Raw genomic sequence first — 15,706 nt, 5'->3', positions numbered from 1 at the left:
ACATGTGCTCTGACTGGGAATCAAACCAGCGACCCTTTGGTTTGCAGGCTGGCACTCAATCCACTGAGCCACACCAGCCAGGGCTCATGTTGGTAACTTTTAATGGAGGTATTGTAGAGCAGTAATATCATTTTACAACATAGGTTAAGTAGAATTTTTCTTTAACTTGAGACATTTAAAAGTTGAGAAAATGATATATTAAATTACCATATACAAATCATCTCTGTATATATTTGGAGTATGCATCTCTAAAAAAATGAGCCATCTTTTTTCATAGCCAAAGAACCATTATCATCTTATAAAACTTATAATAGTTTCATGTAGCCTCTACTGCTCAATGCATAATCATGTATTTCGTTGTTAGGTCTCTTAAGTTTCTAACTATAGAGTGGTCAAGACCCCCTTCCTCCTTTTTAATGCTTCTGAGTTTTTGCAGAAACTGAGTTAGTTTTCTTACATAATGTTTCACATTCTAGATTTGCTTCTTTGTGTAGTTATGTAGCTTATTTTACTATTACCTATTCTGGATTCCCTGTAACTGGAAGTTGAGGCTTAATTAGATTCAGGCTTAACTTTTCTAGCAGGAGTCCTTTATTTGGGGGTTCTAGAGGGGTTTTGCTTTGTATTGCCTCATATCAGAAGACAGTGATACCAGGTGATCTCCCTTTCAGCGATGCTAAGATCATTCGACTTTTTAGTAGACAGAACTTGGAAATCCATATTTTTGAAAAGAAAGAAATGTCAAGCATTCATACTGATAATTCCAACTTTTTGTTCAATATAACACAAATGGAGAAAACATGTGCATTTTGCAGTTCAGATGATTGACCGTTCCCCCAGTCAGGAGGCTGGATTTGCCAGCTGTCCCAGCTGCCCTACAGGGAGCCTCACACAATCAGCACCCGACCCAGCTCTCTTGAGAGTAGTACCGTCCTAGCTTTCACCATGAGGACTTTTTTTTACTTTTTCTCATAGTTTCTTCCCAAGTGTGCACCACCAACAATATGAGTAAGAAAAAGATTTGGGCACACGCCATCTTCATCCTTTCATTAGGCTGCACTGTGTCTGTATTGTCAGAGCCGAAAGCCATCTTTTACATTAGAACTCTGAAATCGATTATAGTTCTACAATCTAAGTCAGATGAGCATTAAGGGATTTTTACTTCTTTTACACTTGAAGCTTTTCTCTTACCCTGAAAATCTTGGTTTTAAACAGTATTTATTAATTGCTTATTTATACTATTCTACTGTATATAAGATATTTTAAAATAATAGCAATATTACTGAATGCTGAATGGAATTTATGATTTCCTAACAGCCCCATTTCTCCAAATTCCACTAAAGATGTATAGTCAGAATATCATATTCTTTTTAAAATTTTTTGTTTATTTATTTTTAGAGAGAAGGGAGGGAGGGAGAGGAACATCAATGTATGAGAGGAACATCGACTGGTTGCCTTTTGCACACCCCCAACTGGGGACCTGGCATGTGATCCAGGCATGTGCCCTGACTGGGAATCAAACCAGGGACCTTTTAGTTCACAGGCCGGCACTCAGTCCACTGAGCCACACCAGCCAGGGCAGAATATCATATTTGAAGGCAATTGAAATAAGTCTTTTTACCCCTGTGGTTTGAGCATCAATTTAATTACAGTTAGATATTCATTTGTTTGTTTAAAATCCCTATAGGAATTGCTTGACTTCTTTTTGACTTAATGATCTGTTTTGAATGAGTGGGACATTTATGTTTTCAACATCAAAATTTTGTAACAGATACATCAGAGAAGTCTCATTCCATCCCTGTCCCCTTCAGATTTTTTCTCCCTCTGTCATTAATAGCTTATTTTTAAATTAGTTTTTGATCTATTCTTTAGGGTTTTTTTTTGTAAAAATGTATATATTTTTATATTCTCCTTTTTCACAAAAGGTATCATTCTATTTATAATGCTCTATATCTCACTTTGTCACCGAGAAATATGCATGGAAATCACTATCAGTCTGTGAAGTTCTTCCTCATTCTTTGTACAGCTGAGTAGTAGTTGCTGTGTCGACACATCATGATTCATGCAGTCTCACACTGACGGGTACTGGGTTCTTTTTGATGTTTTGCTTTAATAATAATGCCACAATGCAGTCACTTTCTATTCTTGCTTGTACATTTTGGGGGATACATTTCTAGAATCTAAATTTCTGGGCAAAAAATAAATAGTTGTATGATTTTTCTGGATATTGCCAAATCCTTCACAGAGATTGTATGCCTTAGAGTCCCACCAATTTATGTATAAGAATCAAATAGGCTTTTTAAAGCTAACTGGAAGCTTATCAGTTGGGTACTGCATACATTCTTGGAGGGAAGTGAGTTTTCTTCATAAAGAATATGGACTCTAGAGAGAGACTTACCCTTTATGAGTTGAGGTTGAGAAACATCTGTTGGCTCCCGGGGTGCTCTGTGGAACCCCCTGATACATGGCCCATTTTGTGAAGATGTTTATAAGTCTCAGAGACCTTGGGTGAGGTATGAGTACTTCTGCTTTTTCTTTATCATAGCTTATGAATCAATTTGGGGACATCCTGTTTCAGAAGTGGCTAAGTGCAGAGAGGAAGGCTATAGGGAGTCTCAAAGACTCTGACAGAGGGGAGGAGGGTTAATAATTTAGAGAGTATGAAAGCGTGTTGTAAACAGTATAGTCATACATGGTGAGGTTTTAGGACAAAAGTCAGCCATTGTTTCCCACTACATAGAGTGATAAATCATTTGGTCTCCCCTGTAACCAAGAGTAGGGCAGCCAGTCTACTTTTTCTCTGATATTCTTAGAGAATCTAGCTAATCACCAGGAATCTATTTGTTCCTTTGCTTATTTTAGTTTTTGAGGAAATGAAGGGAATCACTACACTAACAAATTGTAAAGTGACATGTAGTTATGCTAGTTGCTCATAAATAGCTTCTTAGCCTCCTAGCATCTTAGATTCTTAATACAAATCTCAAAGGCATATCCCTACAGTAGTGCCTGGTTGGTGCTCAGTGTTTGTTGAATGGTTGAAAGCAGCATCCCCTCGCATTCTGAGGCTGAACATAATCAGGCCTCAGACCAGACTGCCTCCATTCACATCCCAGTTTTTCCAGCTGGACACTTGGTGACTTTGGGTGAGCTGCTTATCGCTCTGTACTTCTGTTGACTGCACCTCTGAGGAGGGAGATGAAGGGCCTCATGGAACTGGTGAAATAATTGCTCTACAGTCAATTGGGGAAAGCACAGGGGACACTCAAAGGTGGTTAGTTGTCTTTGAGACACTGAGCCCCAGCAGTGAGGTATCAAAGGGAGAACTGGCATTTTCAGCAGAGCTGTGTGGTCATGGCATGCATGTGCTCATTTATTCAGCAGTAATTCTGAGCACTTTCTACACGATAGAAGTGCTGTTGAGTCAGTTTAGCTTTGTATCTGGAGATGATAAGAGAGATGGAGAGACTCTCTGTTGCTTGGTGATTAAAAGCACAGGCTCTGGATTTAGGCACACCCAGGCTTGAGCCTCACATCTGCCACAGTCTAGCTCTGTGATCTTTTGCACAAGTGACCTAATTTCTTGGCTCTCATGCCCTCATATATGCAATGGGGACGAGGACAATATCACCCCCAAGAAATCATTGGTGAAGATTATATGTACAGTGCTTTATAAGCAAAGAACCTGGCTGCTAGTAGGGAAGCAAGGCATTTAAAAACGAAACAGCCTGGCATGGTTTAAGGAGGGAGGTGTAGGTGGTGGCATCATGTGCCTTTGGATTCCTGAAGGCCAGGGGGTTCCAGTGAAGCTTTTCACCTGTGATTGTGTTTGGAACAGTTGGCAGCAGTCCCTCTGCCAGTGCGTAACATGATTTGATGTATGCCCTTCGCAGTTCTTTGAGTGATGGTGTTTCCCAACAGTTACTGGTCTTCATACTTGTGAAAGTACTGGGCACCCAAGATGTCACTAAAGAATGTGGGTGACTTGATTAGTTGATTTACCTATTCATTTAATTGACAAGTATTAATTTATAGAGCCCTGTTCTCACTGTAGTTAGCACTAAGAGGTTTTGGTAACAAAACAAGGTGCTTTGTGATCTCATGGAACTTACAGTCTAGGAAGGAAGCCATAAGGCAGTTGCAGATCTAGCAGCAAGATTTTGGGAGTTGGAGTGTTTCCAGTTCCTTAGCTATTAAGAGTTTCCAAGTAGAATGTAGCAGAGGTATTGCTATTGTTCTCTTTCTCGCTCTTTTCTTTCCAGGAGTACTTCTTGCAAGCAGAGCTGACGAGTAATGTTTTAAAAACAGGAGTGGTTCGCTGCTGTGTGGGGCAGTGCAACAACACTATCCCAGTGGACACTGTGCTCACCATGAAGAAGCTCCCCATCACTTATGTATGTGGTCTTGGATGCAGCTCTGATTTTCTGTAGAATTTAATCCAGTCATTTGTGTTTTATTGCATGTGTGCTGTCTAGGCTGTGGGTGAGGGAGGTAAAAGAGAAATTGATATAATCTTTCTCAAGGGCTTTTCATATATAAGGCACAAGAGATGCCAGATCTACCTCTGTATCAGAGATGATGATAACAAATTAGTATGGGTAGCACAGGCTGAGAGGTTGGATTGTGACTGACACTCTGAGGAGAACTACTTACCTGGTGAACTTGTTCTTGTCTCCTCATCCCTTGCCTTAATAATTCCACTTTCTGCTGTAAGGGAAATTGATAGAGTTGAATCTACCCTAGATGACCATGCAGTGGGAAGTACAGTAGTGCCTCAGTACTTGTCATTCATTCATTCCAGAACTTGTGACAAGTGCTGAAACTGACAAGTAGTACTGAGCAAGCGACAAGTGATGAAGCCCTTTCTCTTGTGGGGCAGCATTGTGACTCACCCAGGTTCTAGCAAGTGAGATGAGTCTCGAGCAAGCGCCAAGTGCTGAAACATTTTTTTCTTGTTAAAATATGATGAATACAGGGTTCGGTGAGTTCTGAAGCTAATAAGTACCAAGGTATGACTGTATTACCTAAGAGGTTTGCACAAGTCTGAAAATATTAGAATTATAACACAAAGTTCCTTGGCAGTGCGACAGCAATTCAGCACTTCTTGATGGAAAATGCTTGTTTTTTGATTGTTTCTTTTCCCTCTTTTCCTTATCCCTCACTACAGAGCAACAGAAAGGAAAACAAGGGTGGCCACCTTTGCCACTCCTGTGCAGAACAACGCATCGGGCCTTTGGCCTTCTTGACTGCCTCCCCTGAGCAGGTGCACTCCATGGAACGCACCATCGAGAACATAGTGCTGCCCAGGCATGAAGCTCTGCTTTTCCTTGTCTTCTGAAAGCCAGGAGGAGCATTCTCCATGGTACAGATTGCCTTGTGTAGACTTCAATTACTTGAAGAAAGCCAGTAGGTAGGGCTCTCATTTGCCTGAGACTCTGAATTTACTCACAGAACATTTCTGGGGAAGATGAAGCCAACCAGAGTTGGACCTGCCATTTCTCCATTCCTTAGAGGTTGCTGGTTTCCACTGCCCCTCCTCCATGCACACAGGCTGGGGACAATCGGGAAGTTCTTTTGATAAAAAAAAAAAAAGAATACAACATTTTATGTATTTAAACTTTTATTACAAGGTTTCAATTAAACAAGCATTGTAGAACTGACATACCAGTGTGTGACACCTGCCTTCAGCCCTACTGTTTTGAGCTTTTTCCAGTTCTCTTTTTTTCACTCACTCTTTTTAACAGCTTGGTCACTATTCACACAACACACCAAGCAGAATGTGAGACTTAATATCCAGGGTGATAATTGCTGCTTCAAAAATGAGATTTACATGCTGAGGAGACTCACACTTGTATGACATAATGCACATTTTTGTCATCATGGAGTTCACATTCTAAACGAGGAGGCAACATCATACAGAAAAAGACAACCACAAAGTGATAATTGCAAGACTTCTTGTGTTTCCAGAGTTAGAACTAAAGATCAGAAATACCTGAGAGGGAGTGGGTGAAAGGGGTCAAAGGTAAAAAGATAAATAAATAAATAAATAAATAAATACAGGCATTACTGAGCAACACCAGAAAATAGCTTACTATTATCTAGTAATTTGTAACCAAAAGAAAAAAATACTTCAGAGGGAAGTGGAGTTAGCCAGCCAAGGGCTTGGGGGTGGAGGAATGGGAACAGGCAGAGATGGAAAGTTGGTGCCTGGATGGCTGCCTGGGGATTTGGGGTAGCTTTAATAAAGCTATTGTGATAGAAACCAGTGAAAAATTCACATTGCTTAGATGTACACAGATTTGGTATTTTTACATTTTTGCCATATAACACTTCAGGGATGTAGATGGCAGGTGAGGGGTTGGCATGCCATTGCCCAAAGAGTTCACCACATCTGGTGTCTGAGCCAGTTGAGTGGCGTCTGACAGCAACCTCAGAGCTTCGGTTGTTGCAGTCTCCCTTTGACCTCTCCTACCTTAGGGCTCTAGTGGAGCTTAGAGAGTGGGCAGTGAGTACAGCAAGGATGATGTTGGATTGGGCCAGGGGTGCTTGGCAAGGGTGAGTGCCAAGTCAATGTTTGCATATTGAGGAAAATTCACAGAATTGAACTTGAAGACAAATTTAATGAGGAAGAGGTTTCATCAACTTGGCTGATATTCCTGGCCTAGCTTCATTTGATGCTTATGGATAACTTGGAATAAAAGAGCAGGTGAAAGGAAGTTATTTGAATTTAGATTGGTCATGGTATTCAGCGTTGTTCAAAAGAGTGGTTGGGAGGAAAGGTGGCAAGGGATGGCGCATTAACATGTTTCATAGAAATGTAGTTTTGCCAATCAGAGAGGAAGCAACTTACATCTATTAGAAGACAAGTCATTAACTCAGAGAAACTTCACTGAGCACCTGTGGTGTGTCAGGAGCCATATGAGTGGGTATATGGAATCAAAATGTGGTCCCTGACTTAAGGAGGTTGCAGTCAGTGTAACTGCAGTTCGAGCTGAAAGTATTTGGAGAACGGGTTGCATAAGTGCTCTGGGGATGGGAGTCCAGGGCCAAAGCTGCCTCGAAGCGGGTGGTGCTATAGCTGTGTTAAATAATAGCCATTAAAGAATGGAAGAATGTTCTGGGAAGAAGGAGCAACATGAAGGGCACAAAGGATGGGTGTGGTAAAAGCCCTACAAGAGCAAAATGTCAGTCAGTTCTAGTATTTTGGAACTTATTTTGAAAAGTAACAGAATCTAGGAATTAGTACTGGTATTTCATTTTTAAAGAATTTTTTAAAAATCAGTACAACGAAATATTTGGTATGTTTCAAACAGAAAAGCATTTTTAAATACATAGTAAAGTATGAACTTTTAAAGTAAATTAAATGCCTATTATCATTTTAACATAAGTAATTAGATGAGAAGAATAAAAACATAATAAAAAATAAACTTTTAACTATATAAAAATGAAAATATGTTAGATCTTCTAAAAAGTATAGTCTTTAAAATAAGAGGCTCCCATGATTTCATGTTGTGAATATACAGGGGTAGGCAAAAGTAGGTTTACCATTGTTTGTATGGAAAAAGACATGAAAGTTGTGATTATTATAGTAGCTTTATTAACTCTGTTTTGACTCACAACTGTAAACCTACTTTTGCCTACCCCTGCATTTTTGTGCAAGATTTTCTGTAGAATTTTTTTTAAACCAGTGATTGAGAGAATATAAGGAAAATAATTATAAGCTAGTTCCCAATATATGTTTTGGTTCAATGATATTTGAGTAGTTCCTTTTATTTGATAACTTAGAGGAGATCTTTTTAAATTTAAAAATCTGCAATATATTGATAGTAAATTCTAGTTTATTGTTTCAGAGAAAGCATTTTTGATTTGTCTTTATCTTCTTTGATTTTTATCATGTACACGGATACTCTGATGCAGTTACCCATATGACAATAAATGTTTTGTCATATTCCATTTATTTAGAAGGTATTCACATAAAATAAAAATTATTTTTGCAAGAGAAATATTAAAATACCATAGTGTATTGTAGACTATATATTAGTTTGTCCTTTCACATAATTATTCTGAAGACATATTTCAGATTTTAGATTTTTTTAAATAATAAGGTGATAGTATTAGGCAAACCTAAAATATTGGTATATGGATCTTTTAAAATACCACAGAATACCAGCAACTGAAACTTCAGTCACTGAGGGTATGAAACTAGAAAAATCTTGAGTAATTAGATGTATATGTGGCTAGGGTGTATCTTCTTCAGTAGTAGCAGACTAATGAGAGAGCCAGGTAATAAAGGGCCTTGAACACTAGGCCAAGGATTTTAAGTGGTGGTCTGAAAAATTATGAGGAATCATTGAAAAATTTTAAGACATGATTTTTTTTTTAAGGAAGAACATTCTGGTTGTAGATTGGAGGATGTTTTATGAAGATCAGATAAATTAAGAGGTTAAGACTTGTAATCCCAGCAAGAAATGACAGTTGATGGGCTGGACCAAACCATTTGAAGTGGGACTGGTGAGGAGGGCGTGGATACATAAGTTAGTGGTTCTGAAAGTGTAGTCCCCCAGTGAGCAGTAGAGTTCTCAGTCCTCACCCCAGATCTACTGGTTCAGAAACTATGAGACTGAGACCCAGCAATTGGTATTTAACAAGTCCTGTAAGTGATTTTGGGAACTTCCACTTATTTTTAAAGATTTTATTTATTTATGTTTTAGAGAGAGGGAGAAAGAAAGAGGGGGAAGGAAGCATTGATGTGAGAAAGAAACATCTATTGGCTTCCCCTCATACATGCCCCAAACAGGGACCAAACCTGCAACCTAGGCACATATAGGACGAACTGCAACCAACAGAGCCACACCGGTCAGGGCTGGAGAACTTCCGCTTTGAGATTAAGTGGTAGCCTCACTGAGACTCAGACAGTGCTTACATGGAGATGGTGAGCCAGTGAAAGGAATCGCAATAAAACCTTCAATTTCCTGGCTTGTTCTACAAGGTAGTTGAGGGTACCTTCATTCAAACAGAAAATAGGAGATGTAGTAGGTTTGTGTAAAAACAGTGATAGATCTTGTTTTTGACATGTTGAGTTTGGGGTGCTTTTGAGAAATCCATGTAGAATTGTCCAGAGGGCTATTGGGAAAATAGGTCTATATTTCAACAGATTGCTTTGGGATGGAGATACAGGTTTTAAGGTTTTCAGTATATAAGTGATAGTTATGTACTAAAAAGGTAGTTCAGTTTAAGAATCTTAAATTTAAAAAAAAATGTATTGACTCTTAGAGAGAGAGATTGATTGATTCATTTTTCTACTTATTCATGAATTCATTGGTGTGTGCCCTGACTGGGGATCAAACCCACAACCTTGGTGTATTGGGATGATACTCTAACCAACTGAGCTACAAAGCCAGGGCCATTTAAGGGACTTGGTGAGTTTTTTCCTGCATATTATCAAGACTGAAAAGAGCAGAGATCTAAGAAGCCAACCTGAAGGACATCAGGTTTGGGATTAAAAAGGAAAGAGGATTTTGTGAAGAAAGTGATAATTGATTCCAAAAGATAGACATGCCACCAAATTTGAAAGAGGAAAAGGTTTAAGCAGAAGGGTCTGCAGCATCCAGTGCTATAGAGAGACTAAGGAAAATAAAGATGGACAGGTGTTCTTTTAACTTACACTCAGAGTCATGGCAACATTAGCATGGTCAATTTCAGCAAAGCTATAAGCCAGAGGGCTGTGGGCTAAAGTGTGAGTGGAGGACTTCAGGTATTCTGATGAACTAAACATCTGTATTTACTTTGGTTGCTTTCTGGAACCATATTAAAATGACAATAAAAGGATTTTTAAAAGGCCTAAACCCATAAGGGCAAAGAAAGCAGAAAAGATGACAGTCTCAACATTTTTGGAAGTTGGAAAGCAGATAAATGAGTGATAACTGAATTAGCTCACTGATAAAACAATCTTCAGCCTGAGAACTCTGAAAACATGTGGAAATTGATGGCACTGGGTTCGTCTGGAAGGAAAGTGTAAAGGTGGAACAAAAAACCAGGAACACTGGAAGAAAGTTTATTTAAATCCTTTGATTTTTTCCCCCTGTTCTGTGTATCTGGGCAACTTCTCATCCTCAACACTGGTAGAAGACTAGAGGTTTAATCTCTGAAGAGGATAAAATAGAGGAATACCTTATGTAAGACACTAGCCACAGCTAAGGACAGGGGCTATATTAACTTAGGCCACTATAACAGAACACCACAGACTTGGCAACTTATAAACAACAGACATGTATTTCTCACAGTTCTGAAGGCAGGAAGTCCAAGTTCAAGGCACCAGTAGATTTGGTGTCTGGTAACAGCTTGCTTCCTGCTCCATAGACAGCCAGATTCTAGCTGTGTCCTCTCATGGCAGAAGGGGTAAGGGAGCTCTGTGAGGTCTCTTTTATAAGGGCACTAATCACATTCATGGTACTACATCCTCATGACCTAATCACCTCCTGGAGGACCCACCTTCTAATACCCCTTGGGGGTTAGCATTAACATGAATTTTATACACACAAAAACATATGCACATGTATACATGTGTATACACATGCATACAGACTCTAGGTGGGAAACTGACATTTTCTTCTCTAGGGAATATGACCAGCTTTGGGAGAAGCACTAACAGTGACATTAAAGGTTCCTAAGGAAAGTGGCCAACTGTATTACCCAAGGAAAGAGCCTACAATCTTAAAACTACCCAAGTGCTCAGTTTCAAATATGGTTTTAGTGCCTCACTCTTAAATCAGAGCACTAAACCAAGGATAGCCAAACATCTTTTTTTAAAGTATATTTTATTGATTATGCTATTATAGTTATCCCATTCCCCCTTTATTCCCCTCTGCCCTGCAGCACCCCCTCCCACAACCACCCCCCCCCCCCAGTTCATGTCCATGGATCATACTTATAAGTTCTTCAACTTCTACATTTTCTATACTCCTCTTAACCTTCCCGTCTATTTTATACCTACCCTTTATGCTTCTTATTCCCTGTACTTTTTCCCCATTCTCCCCACCCTCACTGATAACCATCCATGTGATCTCCATTTCTGTGATTGTGTTCCTGTTCTAGGTGTTTGCTTAGTTTGTTTTCGATTTTTTTTAGGTTCAGTTGTTGATAGTTGTGAGTTTGTTGTTATTTTACTGTTCATAGTTTTGATCTTCTTTTTGTTAGATAAGTCACTTTAACATTTCATATAGTAAGGGCTTGGTGATGATGTACTCCTTTAACTTGGCCTTATCTGAGAAGCACTTTATTTCCCCTTCCATTCTAAATGAAAGCTTTGCTGGATAGAGTATTCTTGGATGTAGGTCCTTGCCTTTCATGACTTGGAATACTTCTTTCCAGCCCCTTCTTGCCTGCAAGGTTTCTTTTGAGAAATCAGCTGATAATCTTATGGGAACTCCTTTGTAGGTAACTGTCTCCTTTTCTCTTGCTGCTTTTGAGATTCCCTCCTTCTCTTTAATCTTGGGTAATGTGATTATGAAGTGCCTTGGTGTGTCCCTCCTTGGGTCCAATTTCTTTAGGACTCTCTGAGCTTCCTGGACTTCCTGGAAATTTATTTTCTTCGCCAGATTGGGGAAGTTCTCCTTCATTATGTTTTCAAATAAGTTTTCAATTTCTTGCTCTTCCTTTTCTCCTTCTGGAACCCCTGTGATTCAGATGTTGGAATATTTAAAGTTATCCTGGAGGTTCCTAAGCTCTCCTCATTTTTTTGAATTCTTGTTTATTCATTCTGTTCTGGTTGAATATTAATTTCTTCCTTCTGTTCCAAACCATTGATTTCAGTCTTGGTTTCCTTCCCTTCACTGTTGGTTCCCTTTATTTCATTTTTCACAGCCTTCACTTTTTCCTCTATGTTGCAACCATACTCAACTATTTTTGTGAGCATCCTGATGACCAGCGTTTTGAACTCTGCATCTGATAGGTTGGTTATCTCTTCATTTCTTAGTTGCATTTTTTCCAGGGCTTTGATCTTGTCTTTTATTTGGGCCATGTTTCTTTGTCTCAGTGTGCTTGTTATGTGGTAAGGGGTGGAGCCTTAGGCATTTGCCAGGGCAGGTCAACCCACATAGCTGGATTGTGATGTTGTATGTTGGGGAGGTGTGCGAGAGGAAACAGTGCCACTCGTTCAACTCTCAGCTGGCTTTCAGTCACTTCCCCTGCTACCCACAAGCAAATTGGGCCTTTTTGGTGCTGATTTCCCAGTGAGTGGTTTTGTGTACTTTCTAGGGTGCTGTGGGTTTCTCCAGTCCACTCTCTCATGAGCCTGGGAGTTTCTCCTGCCACCTCAACCCCCACAGGTTTTTTTAGTCAGAGGTTTTGGGGCCTTATTTCCCTACACTGGAACCCTGGGTTGTATGGTCCGTCTCACTCCCCAATTGTTCCTCCTAGTTTATCCACACCCCATTGTAGGACAGCCTGCTCTGCCAGCCACCACCTCACCCAGTCCTCTATCTTGCACCTTGCCTCAAGTATTCTCCACCCCTGCTACCTATCTACACCTCTCCTACCAGTCTGGATGAATGTTTCTTCTTTAACTTGTTGGTTATCGGACTTCCATATAGTTTGCTTTTCTGGTAATTGTGGTTATCTTTTGTTTTTAAATTTGTTGTTTTCCTTCTTTTGGTTGTGTGAGGAGGTAAAGTGTATCTACCTATGCCTCCATCTTGGCTGGCAGTCCACGATTTTTTTCTCTTTTATCATTTTTTATTAATGTTCCACTACAGTTATCTCAGTTTTTCCACCATCACTTTCCCCTGTCCCACCCACCCCCATCTCCCACCCTCAATCCTACCCCCTTTGGCTTTGTCCATGGGTCCTTTATACACATCCATCGATGACCCTTTCCCTTTTTTCCCCTGTTATTTCCTTCTCCCCTCCACTTACTGTCATTTTGTTCTTAATTTCAACATCTCTGGCTATATTTTGCTTGCTTGTTTGTTTTGTTAATTAGGTTCCACTTATAGGTGAGATCATATGGTATTTGTCTTTTACGGCCTGGCTGACTTCACTTAGTATAATGCTCTCCAGTTCCATCCATGCTCTTATGAAGGATAGGAGCTCCTTCTTTCTTTCTGCTGTGTAGTATTCCATTGTGTAAATGTGCCACAGTTTTTTGATCCACTCATTTACTGATGGACACCTAGGCTGTTTCTAGAACTTGGCTATTGTAAATTGTGCTACCATGAACATTGGGGTACATAGCTTCTTTTGAATTAGTGTTTCAGGATTCTTAGGATATAATCCCAGCAGTGGAATTGCTGGGTCAAAAGGAAATTCCATTTTTAGTTTTTTGAGGAAATTCCTTACTGTTTTCCAGAGTGGCTGCACCAGTCTGCATCCCCACCAACAATGTACTAGGGTTCCTCTTTCTCAACAACCTCACTAGCACTTATTGTTTGTTGATTTGTTTATGATGGCCTTTCTGACCAGTGTGAAGTGGTATCTCATTGTGGTTTTAATTTTCATCTCTCTGATGGCTAGTGATGCTAAGCATCCTTTCATAAGTCTCTGGGCCCTCTCTGTGTCCTCCTTGGAGAAGTGTCTGTTCAAGTCTTTTGCCCATTTTTTAGTTGGGTTGTTGTCTTCCTGGAGTAGAGTCATATGAGTTCTTTATGTATTTTGGAGATCAAACCGTTGTATGAGATATCATTGGCAAATACATTTTCCCATACAGTTGGTTCCCTTAGAAATACAGAACACTTCATGAATTTACATGTCATCCTTACACAGGGGCCATGCTAATCTTCTCTGTATCATTCTAGTTTTAGTATATGTGCTGCCAAAGTGAGTGCAAGGCCTCAATTTGTTGTTTCATTTATTTATGTGTTTATTGGTTGCTTCTGCATGTGCCCAGACCTGGAGGTTGAACCTGTAACCTTGGTGTATCGGGAGATGATGATCTAACCAACTGAGCTACCTGCCAGGGCCCCAGGCCCATCTTTTAAAGGACCTAAGCAAAGGCCTTGGGAAATAGCCAACACAGCGTGAACATCCTGGGATTCCCCCCTTTTTAAATGTCCATTCTGAATTTTTTTAAGTAACCATTTTACTAATATTACATTTCCCTAATCTGTACCCAGGGTAAAACAGGTAACATTTTAATCAGTTGTTTCAGAACTACATAACAAAGGGACACTGGCTTCCTAACCTAAAGTGGTAGGCACCTTACTAGCCTCTGTCCCACCTCCTCTGCTCAGCAGTTCCTCATTTTAGGATCTATTATAATACCTCCACTTACAATTACTAAATTCAGTATCAGGACATTTGGGCTATGAGTAACCCCAAACAAAAACTCTTGACAGGCATTGAAGAGGTGACATCAGCTGTACAGCACTGTTGTTAGGAAGCCAGGTTGTTTTGCCTCTCTCTGCCCCAGGCTGGCTTCTCTGCAACAAGCTGTTTGCAGCAGTTCTGGCAGTTCCAGGTATAGCAGTGTCAGAGGGAAGAAAGCCTATCTTCTGTGTCCCTTAGGAGCAAGTAAACCTTACCCAGAAGCCTCCCTAGTCAATCTCACATCTCAGTGGTCAGAAGCAGGTCACTTGCCCATTCCTAAGCCAATCACTAGCAAAAAGTATGGTTTAAAATAATGAGCGTTTTGTTTCCCGAAGTTTGAGATGAGGTCAGCTTCCTTTGATGCACATGACTGTGTGGAAGAGGGTAAGTATGCAAAATGTTGGGACTCACTAGAGAAGGAAGAAGAGGAGTAGGCAGCCACCCATACCATATTGTCCAGTATACAAATAGATCTCATTTAGGAAATGAAGTTAGCTTTTATCAAGTACCTCCTACATAGTAGACACACTTAGGAATTTGTGTATATTGTTTCATTTAGTCATCACAGCAAACCTGGAGGAGCAGGTGATGGAACAGAACATACAATGACTGGGCTCAGACAGCTGTGCCCTGGCACATGGAGTAGAGCTTGGGTTAAAATTCAAGTGCCATCCCAGACCCATGGTTTTTCCACTACTATCATATAAACAGTTGGAGCTAGACTCTTAAAAAAAACCCACATTTGTTAAAAACAGAAGGCATAGATGTTCTTAGCCGCGACAATCTTTAAGCCAAATTTTACCCCTGTTTAAAGAGTGTAGCTGCTCTAATTAGACAGCACTGGAATTCTTTCTAGGCTCCCCCCTCCCCCAGGTAACCACTAAGGTGCTTCGGGAGCCTCTGAAACTTCATGAAACATGCTGAAGACACCATCAGCCACATGCAACTCAGGTGAGCCTGGGCTACTGGGTCCTGGAGCAACTCAGGTGCCCTCTGGATTGCATTGATCTCAAAGGGGACTTTAAAGATTACATGCTTGTTTTATAATCAGTTCTTTGGCTCTCTGCCCAGAGAAGTGATGAAACAACCCTGGAATTTAAATAACCATCCAACTTTATGGTGGTGACACCTACCAGGAGGGGGCCATTGGGTAGAACCAAGGACTTGGGGTGAGACCCTACAGTTCTGCTGATTGTATTCAGTCCCTGCAATACCTTCATTCTTAAGGCTTCTTAAAAAAAATTTACTTGACATATAGTTACTGAGCAATTCTCCTGGGACTCTAGCTAATGTCATATATAATCCCAGGGTGTTATAACAGAAGCATGATTATTCACAAATAGACTCCTGCCTTGTCTGTAATGTCCTACAAATAGTTTGTCATTCCAACTGCCTTGCTCTTTCTTTT

The 15,706-nt window shown here is 40.1% G+C and overlaps 1 protein-coding gene and 1 non-coding gene across 6 annotated transcripts in view; one reads left to right on the top strand and one right to left on the bottom strand.

Annotated features, from left to right (window-relative positions):
- Positions 1–5,659, top strand: part of FBH1 (F-box DNA helicase 1) — a 43,882-nt gene extending 38,223 nt beyond the window's left edge. For all 5 annotated transcript variants that reach the window (XM_028505673.2, XM_036024930.1, XM_036024939.1 and 2 more), the window contains 2 exons: positions 4,260–4,391; positions 5,165–5,659. In XM_028505673.2, the coding sequence (XP_028361474.1) occupies positions 4,260–4,391; positions 5,165–5,335 (303 nt within the window). In that variant the 3' untranslated portion in view covers positions 5,336–5,659. The remainder of the gene's footprint in view (positions 1–4,259; positions 4,392–5,164) is intronic.
- An 8,051-nt stretch (positions 5,660–13,710) lies between these two features.
- Positions 13,711–13,817, bottom strand: LOC114493567. The gene has a single exon (XR_003684202.1). It is a non-coding gene; the product is annotated as a U6 spliceosomal RNA (small nuclear RNA).
- Positions 13,818–15,706: the final 1,889 nt, after the last annotated feature.

The sequence above is a fragment of the Phyllostomus discolor genome, chromosome 1 (assembly GCF_004126475.2).
Source record: "Phyllostomus discolor isolate MPI-MPIP mPhyDis1 chromosome 1, mPhyDis1.pri.v3, whole genome shotgun sequence".
In the NCBI taxonomy this organism is placed as follows: domain Eukaryota; kingdom Metazoa; phylum Chordata; class Mammalia; order Chiroptera; family Phyllostomidae; genus Phyllostomus; species Phyllostomus discolor.
This window is presented reverse-complemented; position numbering and strand designations above follow the sequence as displayed.